Raw genomic sequence first — 19910 nt, 5'->3', positions numbered from 1 at the left:
AACCCAAACCAAGCAACCAAGCATAAAACATAGGGAGACAATGTCCTTAGGCTAAAGTGAGTCTCCATGGAAGTTCCCCTTTACACGTATTGTCATGCCTTTCAATCTTTTGAAGGCATGTGGTAATATGAAAACTTTTATTGAGGGTGATGTACAGAATGGAGTAGGTCTAGGCTGTTTTTCTTCTCTTGTTCCTTCACCCACAGAGAACATCAAATTTGGTGTTACCGCTTTGGGTAGAAACATTTGAAAGAAATCTTAGATAAGTATTTAGCAACTGTATCCAAGTGTCATGATTTAAGCCCAGCTGGCAACCCAGAAACCACGCAGCCGTTCCCTCACTCCACCGCCTTCCTCCCCTGCTCCCAGGAGGGATGGGGAGAAGAATTGAAAGAATGTAACTCCCACGGGTTGAGATAAGAGCAGTCCAGTAACTAAGGTATAACACAAACCACTGCTGCTCCCACCAATGATAATAATAAGGGAAATAACAAGGAAAGAGAATACAACCAATACCCGCCAACCGATACCCAGCCCGACCCGAGCAGTGATCTAGCCCTTCCGGGTAACTGCCTCCAGTTTATATAGTGGGCATGACGTGCTGTGGTATAGAATACCTCTTTGGTTAGTTTGAGTCAGGTGTCCTGCCTCTGTTTCCTCCCCTCCCCTCCTCCCTGGCAGAGCGTGAGACTCAGAAAGTCCTTGGTCGGAGTAAACATTACTGAGCAACAACTAAAAACATCGGTGTTATCAGTGCTGTTCCAGGCTGAAAGTCAAAAACACAGCACTGCACCAGCTACTAAGAAGGAGAAAAAAAAAATTAGTGCTACTGCTGAACCCAGGACACCAGCCATATCCAAATTGATGAATCCAAATGAAACCAGCATTTTCAGTGTACAAGTCAGAGCAAATATCTGCATTTCCTGTAAGGAAAAAAAAAAAAAATCACTTCCACATCCTATCAGGTTTTGCTTTCTTTATATCAACTCTGATAACTATAGAAGGACTAATGTAAAGCTTGTGTTGCTTCCGTTTAACTGAACTGATAGAGAGATACAAGAAAACAGGAGAAAGTTTCACTATGGGTGCCAAAACACACTTTTTAAGGCAAAACTGCAAACATGAGATTTTCAAGAAGAGTTGAGATGAGACTTTACTTTTGGATGCTGGAAAAACTTTTTGTCTTTTGAAAACTTCAATGACACTTTTTTTTTATATGCCAAAGCAAAAGCAAAGTTATACATCCCTCTTTGCTTTCCTTGAAGAAATTGTCAGTGTAGTTATAGATCAACAAGTTATATTTTGCACTTACTTTGTAGCAAATGTGCATGGATATCTTTTGTTTAGGTAAACTTTTCTTTTTTTGAAGAAGAAAATATACCATATTAAATGCTTGATAGTAAAGCATTTTGTTTGTATCACAGAAGCTTTGAACTTGGAATGATGACTCAAATTTTATAATAATTCCTCTCTGGGCCAAAACCAAGAACTGGAATAAAATCTTTTAAAAAGGAAGAGGCATACGTGTAAAACTGAGTATGGAAGCAATCACACATGGTAGACTGAAATTACATGTATTTCCCTTATAGTAAATGTGTTGCTTTAATGACATATAAAACATTATTTTGTAGCTTAATAAAATGGATTTTTTCTTAAGACTATTTCTCTTCACAGCCAAAAAGAAGAAATATGTCAAAACTCTAATGGAAGCAAATAATTTTTAATATATTAGTGACATAAGGCTATTTTCTATCCTCAGACATAAATTTGCAGTTTCTGTTTAGAGAATGCATGTACTAAAAAGATCAAGCCTGGCCTTAGCTCCTCTATCAGTTTTATGTCAGGAGTGCTGCAGTTTTGGGAGACAGATTCTCACCACTAAAAAATTTATACTTTGTGTGCTATAAAGTTATAATTCAACCTGTGTTTGGCCAACCTCAGTTGTAGAGGTAGTGAACTTGAACAGTGTATGCCTGTCCAAACAAATTCTGTGTAAATACTGTTATTCTATTTTTGTCTGTCCTCTACCACAATACTTTTTAAAAGCTTTATCATCAGGATTTGAAAATACTTGTTCTCAAAGTAAAACTTTACTTACTTTCATGTGCTGTTTCATGTGTAGCTACTAGCATGCAATGTGATACATAGCTGAAGTTGTTCTGCAAGGTAACAAGGGCCATACTAGACAACAGAACCCACGTATATGGTAAAAGCATGGAAAATTACGTCATTTCCTAGAAAACATGATTCGTGTTTCATTATTTGATTGAAAAAGGAGGCAGTATTGTAGCTCCTTACTAGGCTGCTATCAAGAGATGACATTTTCTTTCCAAAATATTTATACTGGCTATATCCTGAGTAGTCAATTGAAGCTCGTGTGATGTCAGTAGGTAAGAATTTTGGCTTTTTGTATTTTAGAAATTATTAATCACTTTAAGTACCTTAAGGTACAATTACTGTGCTGATATCGAGAAACACTCCCCTTATACCACCCCAAAAGACAGATACTTGCTGCTTTCTAGTAGCTGTTTTCTGAGTGAAGGTGATCATGGTATTCAGAGACCATGAATGAAGCATAATAGCTCTTTGAAAATGAGAGTCATCCCTGCTTGGTAACATTGCTGTGCTTGTCTGTACTGCCAGGATTTGATGTTAATAAGCTTTCCTTGCTTGGTTCTGTCCTACAGCCTTACAACAAGAGGACAAGATGTTGTTAACCCCTAAAGTTAATGACATGATATTTAACTTAGTGTTACAGTGACCGAGCACAGGGAAAACTTAGATGCAAATGAAATTTACTTTGAAGAGTATCTGTCTTCAAAGCCTTTCTGTAGTGAGTGGAAGCTTTGATTGTGCTTTGATTGTGATTACTGGAAAAGAAAGTATATGACTTACAAAGTTTGATAGACAAGAATTAAATTAAAAGTACATTAAAAATGAGTTTGCTTTGATCTTGTTTATCTATGATAGAATCTAGCAGTAGCTCATGAAAATTTATAATGATATGTATTATGTATTTGTTATTAAAACAATCTCCTTGTGGAGTTTTTCTTATATTACTTACAGTGTGAAATAACTTTTAGAGTTGTAAAATCTGTGGCTGATATATAGTATGTGTAATTTTTTTTTTTTTTTCCAGAATTTGAATACCTTAAGGGGGAAGGCTCTTCACCCTACCTGAGACCAATCTTTCACATTTCCTTGCCTACTGAGATCTGATTTTTATACTGACTTGCGCTAGAAAGAAATATTTGAGAAAGAGATACTTCCAGATTCTGTCTCAGAAAGTGATTTATTCTTTTGCACTCTCCTGGTACAGACTCTGTGGGAGAAAAACAGTGGGAGTTGCAACAGCATCTTATAAAGTTCTTCCAGTTTGTATTACTGATTTGAGAAGAGATTATTTTCATGTTTTTTCTGCCTCAGCCACACGTGAGACATTGGGAGCAGGAGTGTGGGCAGTAGTGTGCAACTGAGAATATTTGATGGGTGAGGGGATGGCAAAGGAAGAAAATGGTAGGCTATGATAATAAGAATGAAAAAAGACAGAGAATGGCAATAATACTTTGTGGTTGAGGGGTGCGTAAGCTTTTGTGCCAGTTTCTTGATCTTCTGGGAGAAGACGGAGGGAAAGAAGATTCTATACAAGTTTGCACCTGTATCTCCTATTAAATAGTATTGCAATCAAATAGAATTTTCTTCATACAGCTATAAAATTGAGGATATCATTTGGTGTGTCTGTAAGCAAATGTGTGTATGTATATGTAAGACTGCAAAGTTTGAAAAGTGCTGGCTCACTGTCTTTTTTCCCTGTGAAATCCAGTACTTCTTGGATTCATCGTAGAAGAATTCAGCATTCTTGTATGATAAATCTTAAAGAACTGAAAACACTTTCAGGGGCCTGCCACCCAGACAGCCGCTTAAAAACATCTGAAGCTTGTTCATATGCAAAAACCTAAAATGTGACAAAGCAGGGAGATGCCAGACATTCTTCAGACTGAGTTATGTTTACTTCTTCAAGAAGGCTACTTGGGAAATCAGGGTAGTTCCATCCTATGGTAACAATATCTTAGTCATGGCTGTGATCTTAGCATGCATTGTCTTGTATTGACTAGAAAAATGGAAAAAACCCCAAACCTTTCTCCACTACTTTCTTCTCTGTATTGTTCTATCTATCCCTTCAGCATTGGTAATTACTCATAATGGGCATAAAGGCAATTTTTCTTTGCGCAATTTTCTCATAATCAGTTTCGTTCAGAAATGAAACCTGCGTCCACCAGAGAACATTAGAACTGCATATGCATAAGCAAACCATTCATTTAATCCCACATGAGGATCATGTTTACATTACTCTAAAACTCTGTTTTCAACCATCTGCAGGTTAGGGCTTTTCAGATCCAGAGGTTGTATAATTAATTACCACTGTATCTCTCCTCTGGGTGCATCTAATCTGCTTTCAAACTTGCTTATATGCTTTTTTTACCACTTTCTGTGTTAACAAATTTGATTATTTAATTATATGTTCCTATTGCCTTATAACTGCTTTTGGCATCCTCATCCTTGTGTACTGAGAAGAATTGTGAGCAAATAATGGCCCACCCTCTACAGTTTGTCTGTAGCTTTCTAAAATTTCTATCCTGTTTGCTTTTTCAAGTTGAAGTGATCTAGTCCTTTTTTTGTGTGGAAACATTTTGCGATTTCTGAAAATTCTTTCTTCTATGTACCTTTTGTATTTGTGTTGTGCTTTTTTTTTTTTTTTGTGATAGGATTAAAACTGTTTTGAAAATATGGGGATAGTATGCTCCTACTCTCTCTTGTTCTTAGTTATTTTTTACTAGTTCATAACATTTTTGTATTTTGGCCTGCTGCTGAATGCTATTTTCAGAGAACTATCCAAAATAACTTAGATATCTCTCCTGACCGGTAAAACATAATGAGCTCTGACCTAGCTAAGTATATTTTGTGGTTATTTTTCCCCATGTGCTTTGATTTGCATTTTTTAGCAATGTATTTCACCTGCCATTTTATCATTCAGGTGCTCAGTTTCCCTCAGATGGCTTTAGATCTTATTATCCCATCTCATCTTTAATCAGCTGTACACACCCTCTTTTCCAGATTCTTCATGCCTATGTTGAACACCACAGTCCATGTGGAAGCGTAATCTCTGCAGCAGAAAGGCAGACTTCCAACTCCTACCCTTTATTTTCTTCCTTAAATTACAAAAGGCCTTTCCCTCTTGTCCTGTGACAGTAGAGTTTTCTTAAGATATTTGGTAGAGAGCTTTGTCAAAACCTCCCTTTGAAAATACATGTTGCCTTTATTAAAATGCTTATCGACTTTTGTAAAGAAGTGTAATGAAATAACAAATTTGGAATGCTGTACAGCACTGTGTTATTTTATCATTCTCACATCAGCCTCTATTTAGTAACAAAATATTAATTTTTATGTAGGACAGTTATCATCTTAAAGTTAGTAGTTAAAGTCAAGTAGTTAATGTGCAGCTTTTTGTCTTGGCATTTGCTAGAATGTTGTTCATAGGCATACTAAACCCCTAAAACTTTGATTAATAATAAAACTTTTGAAGCATTGTTATTTCAGCATTTCTTCTATTTTAAATTATAGTCTTATCTGTGTAGTTCCATGTTATTATTAAAATTACAATGACTTGCTATATCTTCTTTTAAGATGCATTTTCTAAATATTTTACCTGGGTTTGTATTTTTTGTTTCATAATTATTGGAATAATTGAATTGCTGTAATTCATTTTTTTTTTTTTTATTAAAATGAATTAGCCACATCCATCACTTCATTATAACTTTAAGTTTTTTCAGTATAAGGAAAGACTAGAAAATGGTAAGACAATAGAACTCTATGTATAAGACTATATAGGTATTGTACTACTACTTCTATACTAATGGTTTGTAAGTAGGCAAATACAGAATACCATTTTGCCTAATTTTTATGTATAAGGTTATAAAATGAACATAATTAGATACATCACAGTTTCTTAAGTAATGACAATAGCAATATTAAATTTTAGCATAGCTGATAAAAGTGCTGTGAAACAGGGCTAAGAAAGATGAGTTCTGATACATGTAGCTCAGTATCAGGATGTGAATGCTGCTTTGCCCCTACTTGTGTCACCTTGCCTCTCTGCCAGGAGTTATCAAACTTTTAGCAGCTACAGTGGAACAGAACAAGTCATACAGTGGAACAGAACTTCAGTCATTAGCAACTTGAGCTAAACTGCCAGTTGTCATCTGAGATGACCGAAAAGCAAGTATGTGCCTTATTTACTTGCTTTTACTGTAGACATAGTACATTCTTTCAGAGACACAGACTACAACTGGAATAGTATCTTAAATTTCTATTGCAAATTTTGACCCATATATGTATGTCCTGTTTCTCTTTTAAAGTCTCTTCTATGAGTAACTCTGCTCCTTTTACCCCCTTCTCATCTCTCCCATTTTCATTTTAGGTTTTGAGGGCAAAATTGTAAACCCTAGGAAATAAAATGTAAATCCCAAAGTAATTCTCTAATTTAAGCTTACCTTGTTGTTAGGGGCTCCCTGTGCACAACACAAAACCATAATAAATGTGAGGTTTTTTTAGATGTTGATGAGATTAGATTGTGCATAAAGCTGGTATGTTGGATCAACTCCTGGATATAATCAGTGATGGAATGGTGTTGGCTAAATAACTTTATGGATACCATAATGTGGGCTGCTTGCAAAAGGGTTTGTCTGACAAAGCTCACTAAATGTTATTAATGACTGTGGTTTAAATCAGTGCTGTGGTTGCATTATGAAATACCCTTCTAAAGAATGCAAATGAATATTTTAATGTGTAAGATGTAAGAATAGCCACATCATGAGCATGCCTAATGGAACACTTTCTGTGCTAACACACTATTTCTGCATGATGTGTGAAGTCTGGAGTGTTTATTTTACCTGAGTCTTAATTGCTGCATCATCCTGTCTGATAGAATACCTATGCAGCCTTCACATTATTAAATCAAATACTTTTTGTTGGTTTCACTTCAAAAACACAACTCGGGAACTTGTTGCTGTTTCACCCAATATATGTACCTCATTGGAGAGTCATCCAGTCCATTGCTAACTTGGCCAGTAGAATGCACATAGAATTTCTTCACCAAATTCAGCAGTAACAGCATGGTCTTTCTGTCTCTAGATGCTGTGGGTCTTTGTTTTTAAATCCCAGTATGAAAAAAACCACCTTCCTCCAAACTACTGAAAGTCTGACTTTATATAGTACATAAGTTGAACTGTCCAGTAGATACACTTCCTTTTCTCATCATACCTTTTAAAAATTAATTTTAAATTAAAACCAAATTGGTTAGGGAATACTTACAGTAACAACTTCATAGTGTAAAAATAATACTATATGATCACATCTAAAAGGTACTGTAACGTATTTTTAATATGATCTCAGAAGAATACTGTCTGGAGCAAACAATAACACAGTCCACATCAAACAGAAGATGTGGACAGGCAAAAGACCTTCTGCAAAGTATGTTTGCAAAATCTTGTAATGCTTGAATAGATCTTTTGAGCAAGAACAGGGGGTTTGGCCCTGATTCCGCATTGCCATCACACCTAAGTGAGACACTGAGACATTAGAATCATAGAATCACAGAATAGTTAGGGTTGGAAAGGACCTTAAGATCATCTAGTTCCAACCCCCTGCCATGGGCAGGGACACCTCACACTAAACCATCTCACCCAAGGCTCTGTCCAACCTGGCCTTGAACACCACCAGGGATGGAGCATTCACAGCTTCCCTGGGCAACCCATTCCAGTGTCTCACCACTCTCACAGTAAAGAACTTCCTCTTTATATCCAATCTAAACTTCCCCTGCTTAAGTTTTAACCCGTTACCCCTTGTCCTATCACTACAGTCCCTGATGAAGAGTCCCTCCCCAGCATCCCTATAGGCCCCCTTCAGACACTGGAAGGCTGCTATGAGGTCTCCACGCAGCCTTCTCTTCTCCAGGCTAAACAGCCCCAACTTTCTCAGCCTATCTTCATACGGGAGGTGCTCCAGTCCCCTGATCGTCCTCGTGCCCCTCCTCTGGGCTTGTTCCAACAGTTCCATGTCCTTTTTATGTTGAGGACACCAGAACTGCACACAGTACACCAAGTGAGGTCTCACAAGAGCAGAGTAGAGGGGCAGGATCACCTCCTTCGACCTGCTGGTCACACTCCTTTTGATGCAGCCCAGGATACAGTTGGCTTTCTGGGCTGCGAGCACACACTGAAGCCGGCTCATGTTCATTTTCTCATTGACTAACTTACCCCCTATATCCCTCTGGATAATACTCAAATGAACAATCATCCTTTGTATGATTAATTTAATGTATTTTTTAATTATTACAACCTGTTTCTGAAGATAGTGATAAGATAAATTGTTGTAGCTGCTGGCTTTTAAGTTGTTTCTGTTTCCAGCAAAAGAGATTAAATTACATTACAAAATGCTACTGCTTATTCGCAGTTCTACATCTGGCTAGCGGGTGGAAGAGGTATATATGCTGGCTTTTGCGTCTTCACAGTCAGCTAGGCCTGCAGAATCAATGTGTAATTGAGGGATAAAGTTGGACTGTTTCTAGCAAAAGCAGCAATTCTTGTGGTTTAAGATATAGCATCCCTGTATCCAAGTTGGGCCAGTACAGTCTACCAGATCAGTGGAAAAAGCAACTGAATAATTAGATGCAAATAATGTACTTCATTCATACTACTTGGCATGTACTGGCCAAGTGCAAGGTCCTACAGCTGGGTTGGAGCAATCACAGGCACAGCTACAGGCTGGGCAGAGAAGAGATTAAGAGCAGCCCTGCAGAGAATGACTTGGGAGTGTTGGTCGATGAGAAAATGAACATGAGCCGGCTTCAATGTGCGCTAGCAGCCCAGAAAGCCAACCGTATCCTGGGCTACATCAAAAACAGTGTGACCAGCAGGTCGAAGGAGGTGATCCTGCCCCTTTACTCTGCTCTTGTGAGACCTCACCTGGAGTATTGTGTGCAGTTCTGGTGTCCTCAACATAAAAAGGACATGGAACTGTTGGAACAAGTCCAGAGGAGGGCCACGAGGATGATCAGGGGACTGGAGCACCTCCCGTATGAAGACAGGCTGAGAAAGTTGGGGCTGTTCATCCTGGAGAAGAGAAGGCTGTGGGGAGACCTCATAGCAGCCTTCCAGTATCTGAAGGGGGCCTATAAGGATGCTGGGGAGGGACTCTTCATTAGGGACTGTAGTGATAGGACAAGGGGTAATGGGTTAAAACTTAAGCAGGGGAAGTTTAGATTGGATATAAGGAGGAAGTTCTTTACTGTGAGAGTGGTGAGGCACTGGAATGGGTTGCCCAGGGAAGCTGTGAATGCTCCATCCCTGGTGGTGTTCAAGGCCAGGTTGGACAGAGCCTTGGGTGAGATGGTTTAGTGTGAGGTGTCCCTGCCCATGGCAGGGTGGTTGGAACTAGATGATCTAAAGGTCCTTTCCAACCCTAACGATTCTATGATGCTATGATTGTCATTGGGGCCCCAGGATGTTGATAAATTTGAGCAAATCCAAGGAAAGCTGGTATGTCAGGAGGCACACATTCAGTGAGGGGATGCTGAGGGAATGAACTGGTACTGCTTAGCCTGGAGAAGGAGCTAGTTGCAGTCTTGCAGTACTTAAGATGTTACTAAAAAGATGGACTCAGGCACTTTACAGAAGTGCATGCCAGAGGAATGAGACAGTGATCATAAAGTACAAGGGATGTTCTGACCAGATGTAAGGGTGGTGGTGGTGGGGATTCCTGTGGGTGTAATTGAACACTGGATCAGATCTACCATAAATTCTGCAGTTTCTGTCCCTGGAAGTTTTCAAGTTCCAACTGGATAAACTCTAAAGCAACTTGGTCTAGTTCCTTCAGTGCTGACCCTGTGTCAAGGAGGAGGTTGGTCCAAATGTCCTTCAAACTTGAAGAAGTCTGTGAGTCCCAAAATTGAGCCTTCAGCCTGGCCATTATACAGTAACATAAAAGATACTGTAGTCAAATAATCAGTCAGCAGCCAAAATCCATACAATGGCTGAGTGTTTGAATAAGTTGATAGTATAGTTATTCCTTCCTGGTGTACTGCAATATTTAAAAAAGAACCTCAGTGGAATTGAATTCATAATTTTTTTTCATAAGAAAGAAATGAGACTTTCATGCTCTTTTGGGTGTATTGATTTTGCAATGCAAACAAAAACATGTACATCTATCCCTAAAGTAAGCAAATGTGAATCTGATTTTGTCCAGAAAGCATAAAAGGAGAATAAAATACTTGCCTTGCTGCTTTGCTATTTATCTATGCAAGATGGAAAGCTGACTATAATCCGCTTGCTTTAAAGACCACAACTGCATTTTAGAATCGTAAAGAAAGCTATTTATTGTGCCCTCTGGGATTACAGTTTGTGACAGGGAAATAAAGAATTTTGATTAATTTCTTCATTTGGAAATTTTTTTGCTTGACTAGCAACAAGACTCTTGGGTCACTGAGCAATAGTGTTCTGCCCTAATTGCCTTCAACTTATTTGTGTTTCTAAGTTAGGCTTTTGGTACTCATTTTTTCCAAATTATATAAAGTTGATATCCAGTGATCCTGGAAAAGAGAATAGTTTATAGAATGCTTCTATGTAAAAATTGCATTTAAAAATTTTATTTTGTGTAATAACCTGAAGGTTTTTCTTAAACAAGAATGAATTGGCACCAAAGGATACACATTTCCCCTCCTCCCACCCTGATCTTACATCTCCCCTCCACACAAGCCAAGTTACTATCTTTTTATATTAACTAAGGATATAGTCAAGTGGCAAATTGAGAAAATATCATCTCAAGCTCCCAATTCTGCCTACATCATAGACAAAAATAAATGTGTAACTAGAATGCGGTGTATAATGCATGCAGTGCAGACAGTAGAAACAGAGGTTTCTCCAAATCTGTGAGGAGTAGAAGAAAAAGAAACCCAAATGATTCTGTGTTACTTAGTGTATGATGCTCATTTGGGCAAAAGTATGTTTTGTGGTAATATTATCTCCTGGTATTCTTAATACTACTCTCATTAGCAGTTTCTTTTGGGTGATTTATCAGTGCCCAGGTCTTTCATGACCGTAACAATTGGTCCAGTCTCCTAAACAAATTCACGTTTCTTTCAAATAGTAAGTTGTTGAAATAGTAAGTTGGAGGAGGAAGAGAGCAACATTTTTACTCACTTAAAATTTTAGGATTTTCTTCTATTTTAAGGTCCCTGCCTTTCTGTTGTAAGACAGTAAGTTTTTTTCCAAATACTTCCTAGTTCTAGATTCCTTTTTGAACTACCCTTCTGAATAACACTCAATGTACTGTTCTCCCACTCTTATCTTCACGCTTTCTTATATGCTGTTCCATTGGCTTAGAAATCCTTATTCTCCATGCCAAATATCCACCCACTCCATGTTCTCATTTTTCCTTTAAATTGCATTTCCTTAAAGTCTATCAAAAATAATCTATAAGTTAAGAAACATCAACTCTGCCTTGGGTTCTGACACTCTTTTGATTGTCAAATTTGCTACTGCAGGCTGAGTACTTCAACTTGTGCTGCTGTTCTTGTCATTCTAGGTGAATGGAAAAAAAAATGAGGTCAGTAAGAAGTAGGATGAGTTGAAATTTTTGTTTGCAAGGTAACAGAACTTACAGAAACATGTATCTGAATCACAGATTGAAGGGGTTTTTCACTTGGGGGGAGTTATTTGTGCTTTGAAGGGGGAATGTGAATGGGGCTAACAATATCCTTGTGAATGCCTGGAAGGGTCTAAGGCCATGCTAGACAGGGCTTGGAGCAACCTGGTCTAGTGGACGGTGTCCCTGACCATGGCAGGGGGGCTGGAACTAGATGAGCTTTAAGGTCTCTTCCAATCCTAACCATTCTATGATTTTACTTTGTACAGTTGTATGTATGTAATTCAGTAATTGCAGTTATCACAGAGAAGCCTTTTATTAGTCTTGGGGCTATGACTTTTGTGTTTTGGTAAACTGACTGAAGCAACTATCTTGCAAGCTTACTATCTTGCAAGCTTAAATATCTAATATGAGAAACCACTCTCAAATTAGATGCAATAGAAAACAATATTTTCTGTGTTGCAGACAGTAAAGAGTATTTCAATTTCCATGTAGTATCTCTCATATAGGCCAGAATGTAGATGAGTCAGATTTAGTTGTGGTTTTGTTTTTTTCTTTTTGCCCTTTTTTTTTTTCATTTCCAGTGACTGTATCTGCTATATCAAAATTTTGAGGTCCTACTGCAAAATATTAAAGGTTTTCTATTCAGAATATTCTGGATCTGTTTGTTTTGTTGTATTGTTGTAGTTCTAGACTTTTTTGAGGTAGCTAATGAATGCAAACAATTTTTTTTTGTTCGTTTATCTTAAATTCTATAACCATGCCTTGTGTTTGAAAATTTATTTTATGGTACAAATGTAAGAAAGACCCTGTTTTGCTCATGCTCAGTTTGGAGGAAGTAAGTCTAGTGGGTTTTTTGAGGCACTTCAAAGCTGCAAAACTTAATTCAAAATACAATGTGAATTCCATATGCTTTTACAGCTATACAAAAGGAGTGCAAAAAGATACCTTTTTAATACAGTAATGTTTTACAACCACTTTGCAGGACAACAAAGAAAAAAGTTATAAAAAGCAGCTCAGAATTGTGCAGTTCAGCTGTGTTCATGAGTATGAGACTCCCATTGTTGACAAATTAGAGTTTCTTTACTTGACGCGGCACAGTATGAGGTCAAGAAATATTAATAAAATGCTCTCTTAACTGCTTATTTCTGCTTTTTTTTTATATAAACTTCTTGTGGCCTGGCAGAGCATTTGAGGTTAACTGCTAGTTAACCAGTGGGGGTATGAGGTAAAGCACCTTTAAGCTTTTGCTAACATGGTGTTTGGTGGTGATTCAGAGAGGGTAAGTTAACTGATTATAATTAGCTTTCTCTACTATGGTAAAATGAGTTGCATAGAGAACACACTGAAAGCCAAGGGCCTCTAAATACTTTTCCCTTTTATGGAATAGAGCTCCCAGATCACCATTTCCTGGAGATTGTACTCTAAGCCTACACAGTGGTAAAAGAAAATTCTCTGTATTCACTGGTCTATATCTGACTATGTATTTGAGCTCATGGGATCATTTTTTTCCTAACTATTTTAAGCAGTAAGTTCACAATAACAGAGCAAAACATTAAGAAGCACTTCATCCTCTTTTCTTTCTTTTTTTTACTTTTTTTTCATTACATTGTCTCATCTCGGTGTCGGAATACACAGAATTTGGTGAATAGGATAAGTAATATGTTGTTTGGGGGGTTTTATCTCATTTTGTAGGTACATAAGGCTCGTGCAGACTAAGGTTGTAGGTCTTTACCCACATCCACTTTTCTTGTGACATGTGAGTTAGTCTCTACAAGTATTTAATTTTAAAAGGTAATTTTGAAGCTCTTGCAATTTCTAAAAGACGAGAATTTTTGTGAGGGGAACGTTTAAGCTGATAAATCACTACAACAATAACATAACATCCTTTGGTAGGTTAAAAGTAGGCCAGGCAGTGTTTGATCAATGCCTAATGAAAGAAATAACAGTATCTTGAAATTGTTTTAGTGACTAGATGCTAGCATGTGCTTATACATCTTGACTGTTTTTAAAGTGCAGATGTACTTTTTTTGCTTATCCTTTCAGTATCTTCAGGAACAGTAATTACAGTTGTTTCAGTTGGTTTCTCACTGTATTACATATATTGTTAACGTATCATTTCCTTCTTTGGCTGAAACATGTTTATGCTTGTGGAAGGGAGATAAAGCTGGCAAAGCTAATGGTAGTATGAGTCCAAAGGTTGTTCAGCTGGCAGATGAGCCAGGCTTAGAACCAGGATAGTCATGCTCTTTGCACTTTAGTTCAGGGTTCAGTAAGGCTGTAAGCTGCATTTGTAGATAGAGGTGTGAATTTCTGTAGGCTCAAGGGCTGTAGTCCTCCCTAATGCTCTACTGAAGAAGTAAAAAATGCACCTTCCAGGAAATAAACTTTCTAAGGACATTTCTTTCTTTTCTTCCCACATTTGTGAGATGCAGATAAGCTCCTCTAATTCTTGTTAGAGTGTTCTCATGAAGCCCCCTTATGTTTTGACTCTCACTGACATTTACTGGGGCTATTTTCATTGCCCAATCAGATAGACATAAGGTCACTTCAGCAGTGATGGATGATCATTTATTTGCTAGTATCTTAAGAATCTATCGTTTCTAAACATTCACCTTTCCTACTAGTATCAGAAGGCAGTAATTGATTTGGAAAATAGCAAAACTCCTTGCATGGAAAATGCACAGCATGGCACAAGAAGGTGGCTTTGTTGAATATCTCCACTTGTATTTCCAAATGTGATGTTTGTGCTGGTTAAGCAGCAGAAAGTCTTTAAGGGACCTGGACTACTGATTTTAAGAACAGTGCACAGTTTAAAAATAAGCTTTTAGATTGAAGAATAATAATTCAGGAGTTATAAATCATATAGCTTATGAATAGAGCAATGCCCTTTTATATTGTGTTGAGATACCAATAAGTACTAACCCTTGCTTTGGCACCATAGAGGACTGCAGCTGTGCAGTCAGCATGTGCAAAGACAGAATGTGTTTTAAGAAGCCTCAGAATATGAATAACTGTATGCGGCCTTTTCGCTGCTCCAGTAGAGTCCTCAGCACTGGGGTTATCTGGAGAGATGTTAGGGAAAAATGGAAAGTCAGAAGAAATTTTCCTACTGATCAGCACCACAAAGCTCCACTAGGAGCTTTTTCCTAGTTGCAAGATAGCTCTGTAAGGAAATCGGAGAAAGGTTCTAATTGTGTCACAGATGGACTGAACTCCATCCACTCCAAATCTGGGGCTTGTTAAGGTGGCGTAAATTCATCTTTCTACCCTCCGTTCTCCCTTGGCTGTACTTTCTGTGCTGCATCTCTAAGACAACATAGCTTGGGTTTTGTCCCTTTCTATTCTTAGACAAGACTGCTGATTATTTTCTTTTTCTTTTAAAGTTTTTTTGGTTTGCTTTTGAAATGTGAAAAATGACCTGAAACATGATGGGCTTAATAGCTCTTTCTTGTTTCTTTTTTTTTTGTTTCTTTTTTTTTTTTTTCCTAAGTTTAGTATGTACTAGGAACTCAGCAAAGACTAGGAATAAACTACCTTGATGCAATAGCTTATACAGCTCCACACAGGACTGCATACACTTGTTGGTCATGACTTGAAATAATCCTGATTTTTCAGGCCCAGCATTCGTTAAGATTGTCAGAACCCTTATAATTTCATAAGGCAAACACTAAGAGGGATTAGATGAACAGCCAAATTTCTATCTTCCCTTTTTTGTTTTTGTTTTAATTTAAGTTCTTGCAAACTCAAAAAGCATGTAGAATGCCACAATTTTGTTACAGAGATGAAAATCAAGTCCATATAACTCCTTTTAGCTACCTTGCTTCTATCTCATCTTCATGTGTTGTTAATAGTTGGTGATTGTTGTTTGATACAAAAGTACTTAACTGTGGAAACACATAGATGTTTAATGCTACTGCTATCTGCCTCATCTCCATGGGTTTATTAAAATACAGGTAATGTCTGTTTTCCATCATATTAGGGCCTTTAAAGATATTTCACCTTAAAAACATTTTAAAATCTTTTTATTTATATAAAGCTTCCTGTACTCTTATTATTGAGGTGGGTAAAATCATGATACAAACATGATCTTCCACTTACTGCAGTAGAGCTAGAAATTCATCTGTAACTGGTTCAAAATGTCTACAAAAGCTTGAAACACGCTGTCCCTACAGCATATACTGCTCTGAAAAAGATTATGCTCACTGTTTAAGACTATGTCCTGATCTTCAGAATGATGTCTTATATGCTAGATCTTTTCCACAGTCTGTATCAAAGAACTTCAATTAAACAATTTTTTTCCTGAACACACTAATACTTGTGTAGAGATTATTTTTACAGTCAAATAGTTCTACATTGAATTTCATGTGAGGTGGCCCTGTATTCCTCTTCTAGTAAAAGGGAAAATTCAGTTTCTAATATAATGTGAAATAAATCTAATAAAAGCATGGGTCTTTGCTGCTTCTGTAGTCCAAAGTTTTCATGAATTCTGCAGGTTTTACACCACCCAGTTTTTTGTGTGAAAGCTGAGGTGAAGAACTTGTCACTACTGAGGCTGTTTTAGTATTTCCTGTGAATGGGTTTTTCTCTTTTTTGTTGGTGTTGTTTTATTTGTTTTTAAATCAGTATAAGTATTTTGACAGTTTTGTCAGTTTCAATAAACTGACATGTTCCTGAATACATTCTGATTATATTTCTTTGCCCTTTCCTGAAATCGAAAGGAAAACTCTAGAAGGTTAATGCTGCTGAGTGCCTTGAACATCAAATTGTCTCTTCATCTTAACCTCCTTGTTCCATCTATCTTGATTTCCAGAAAAGTAAAAGAATCAAGATGAGATTAGTAATCCAGATTTGGGAGAAGATAAAATGTTTTGGAAGTTGAACTCTTTGGCATACTATTAAAGTTGTTATGTTATTGTTTGAATGTATAGCTCCATTCTGTACACAGCTGTGAATTAACTGTAAAGGGAATATAGTTAGCTTTTAGTAGTCTAGACAAAAACTGGGCACCAGGTTGTCTCTCTTAACCGCGTTGTCTGTCATCTGTAGGCACTACCGGAGTCGATTATGGGAGCTGTTCCTTAACTAGCCGGTAGGTGTCATAGTAAGTCTTGTAATACATAAAACTGTAGCTATAAGGATTAGTACTTAAATTTCTCGTCTCAGATTACTGTACAGGCTTTAATGCTAACAATATCCTTGTGAAGGCAGTAGCTCCCATAGAGAATAATAACAAGAATCCTCTCAGATAGTGGGCAGCGATTTTTTTATTATTTTTTTATTTTTTTTATTTGGGCATTACAGCGTTTTTGCCTCTGAAATATCTGGCGCAGCATTGTCTTGTGCAGATGCACACCAAGTCTTTGTACAATTCACTTAGGCCTTGAGCTTGCTTAAAGGAAGAGTGCCACCATCTGGGTTTCCAGTTTTACTCCTTTCTTTGATATCTGAGCTCATGCTCTGTCGCATTAGGACTTTGCTGGTTATTAAAAGGCATCTTACACGTATCTGGGATGCTATTTCCCTCTTAAAGGATTTTTAGAGGTAGTTTGATCACAGGCAAAACAGTCATAGTAGCCAAAAAAAAAGAATAATCTGTAAATAGAGGAAAGAGATGGAAATAGTTTCAAAATGGAAGGTTATCCATTTTGAATGTTGTTACTCAGTTATACTTGACCTTGGAACCTTTAGCTAATAAACCACAAGATAGCATTTTTAATTTTAAACTTCAATACTGTTTGTTATTGTAAGTGATCTCAGTGAATATAGAGTTTTAAACAGATTTTGTTTTTTTTTTGGCATCTCACACAGCCTGCAGATCACGAGGCCTCAGCACTAACGCCTTCAGGCTAACTGGAACCAAATATTCTCAGCAGTGCATTTTCCTGTTAGTCCACCTTGCAGTTCCACGTGCTTCACACTGCCCACCATGCCAACCTTACCTGAAGACAAGGGACAATCAGAAGAGGCACAACACAACATTTCTCCTCCAGCCAAAGTAAGCATTCTTACAAAGGTGTTTTCTGACAGTTCTTGGAAACCTGAGGTTGAAACCTCTGTGTGTATTTAGGAATGCATAAAATAAAATGTAATCATTGCTATGTATTGCTGTGTTTTGATTAATTGATGAAGCTATGAATGACCTTTCAGTTGATATTCTTAGAAGTCTTCAAATATTTTATAGATTGAGGAATGTGAACTGAAGTTGCTCAAGCATTTGTTTATCAACTTGATCTAGAGACTTATGTGGCTGGCTGTTCTGAACCAGTTATATGTGAAAGCTGTCCAAAAATGTCCACTGTGATGCTATTACAGAAAACTGAAGCCTCTGAGAAAAGAACTTATACTTCACAGTAGTCTTGAAACATCTAGTGTTGCCTTTACAGATTTAGAAGATGCTATGCAATTCATGTGTGTATGAAAGATAGGTATCTGCTTTTTGGTTTCTAGTCTTTCTCTGTGCTTTATTTGCCACAGCAGTAGCTGAGCATATACTGGAACTACACAGAGAGCAGGTGGGTGCTCCCCAGATTTTGCTACTAAAATTTGTGGCATTTACATGTTTTTACATGTTTTATTTGCAGGTAAATTTTTAAAAAATCAATAAAACAGTATCATTCTTCATTTTGAATAATTCACACTGCTGCTAAAAAGTAATTTCATGTTCTAATAAAGTGAGATTAGGTGAAATAAAGAATCTTACTGTAATTACAACATCACTGGTTGTACAGATCATCCTGTTTAATGCATACTGGTATAAAGAAAGAAAGGATTTATAATCTGGCACATCCTCAATTCAAAATGTATGACTGTTACTGAGGACACTATATTCTACATTTTAGGTGAAAACATCCGCTACTTTAACATTGTTGGAAAACATTGTCAGCAGCAAGCCCTACACTGATTTGTCATGCATTCCATCTAAATTGCACATTGTGCTGAGTATTAGTTTCCTGGCTTCAGATAAACACCCCAGATACATGCAAGTTAATTGACTATTAGCTGAGAACATATATTAGGTCAAGAAGATTTTAAGATTTTTTTTCCCTTTCCCTCCCTTTTTTTTTAACTCACCCATATGAAGAGTATTTTAGTAGAAAAGACTTGCTGGGACAGATATACCCAAAGAGAAAAAAATATGAAAGGCTAGCAGACATCAGTGAATCTAAGGCTGAGTGTGCTTGTCAAATGGGAGACATGAAAAATTCCAACCACCTAATCTAATATATATATACACATATAAAAATACATTATGCAAGCCTTTTAGAGATAGGTCTTAAATGAACTATGATAATGTGATAGTTCATGAATCAGTTAACTGTGCAAAATGCTTATTTTTAGATAAATTGGCATTTTTAGGCACAAAGTAACAGTGAAAGGATTTTAACCAACACACTGTTCATGAGCCTACTTAAGGATCACAACTAGTCAATGCTGTGAAGAACTCCATCTCGTTCATACATTTTATCACTCTTGGGTCTTGATGCAGTCCAAGTTGTACAGCATGACTATATAATAAGGAAAATAGCTTATCATTGTGTGATAAGGACTTGCAAGCAAGGAGAGGTCATTAGAGGGCACACACAACTGGTGAACTTGTTTTCTGAATTAAACAAAACTTTCCAAGTCTGGAATCTCATCTTATCTAAAGTGGTGTCTGGTGTCTAACAATTTCCTCATTCTATTTCAGGAGATACTTCCCCACCTTTTCCCTGCATGCACAAATGCACACACATTCACAAAACAGTTCTGAGAAAAAGAAAATGAACCTTACATCACATGTAGTTTCTTGTTCAAATATCTTTTACATGATGGGAAGATCTAAAATTAAAATTATTTAAAACCCCATCTCATGTAAAAGACTGCTTTCTGATACATAACTTTTCTGAGGCCTTTCAAATAAGTGCCTGTTTCAGACCAAATTTGTTCTGAAATTCAGTTGGGACCTTTAATTAATTTCTCAGAATTTGGCCAGCTGGCAGAGGGTTTTCTTGTTATTATTATCTTAATTTTTTTTCCTCAGTGCTTTAAAGAACTGAGGTGGTGTTGCAGGAAAGCTTTCTCATCTGACTGGCCTGGCAGGTTAGCTCTTTCAGCAGAGATTTATCTTTTTTTCCACTATTACTGTTCAAATCCAGCCAAATTTGGATGGATTATGAAACACCTAAAAATGCATAAATGCATTTCATGTATGCTTAATGAGGGCTTGG

General features: G+C 37.1%; 1 protein-coding gene across 4 annotated transcripts in view; it reads left to right on the top strand.

Moving 5' to 3' along the window:
• IRAG1 (inositol 1,4,5-triphosphate receptor associated 1) overlaps positions 1-19910 on the top strand; it is a 66047-nt gene that overhangs the window by 12508 nt on the left and 33629 nt on the right. For all 4 annotated transcript variants that reach the window (XM_057418166.1, XM_057418165.1, XM_057418164.1 and 1 more), the window contains exon 2: positions 17512-17698. In XM_057418166.1, the coding sequence (XP_057274149.1) occupies positions 17630-17698 (69 nt within the window). In that variant the 5' untranslated portion in view covers positions 17512-17629. The remainder of the gene's footprint in view (positions 1-17511; positions 17699-19910) is intronic.

Source organism: Pezoporus wallicus, unplaced genomic scaffold, assembly GCF_028554395.1.
Source record: "Pezoporus wallicus isolate ANWC-B61680 ecotype Strahan unplaced genomic scaffold, APGP_CSIRO_Pwel_v1 contig_2025, whole genome shotgun sequence".
Lineage (NCBI taxonomy): Eukaryota > Metazoa > Chordata > Aves > Psittaciformes > Psittacidae > Pezoporus > Pezoporus wallicus.
Note: the sequence above shows the minus strand (reverse complement) of the source record. Positions and strands in the feature narration are given on the sequence as shown.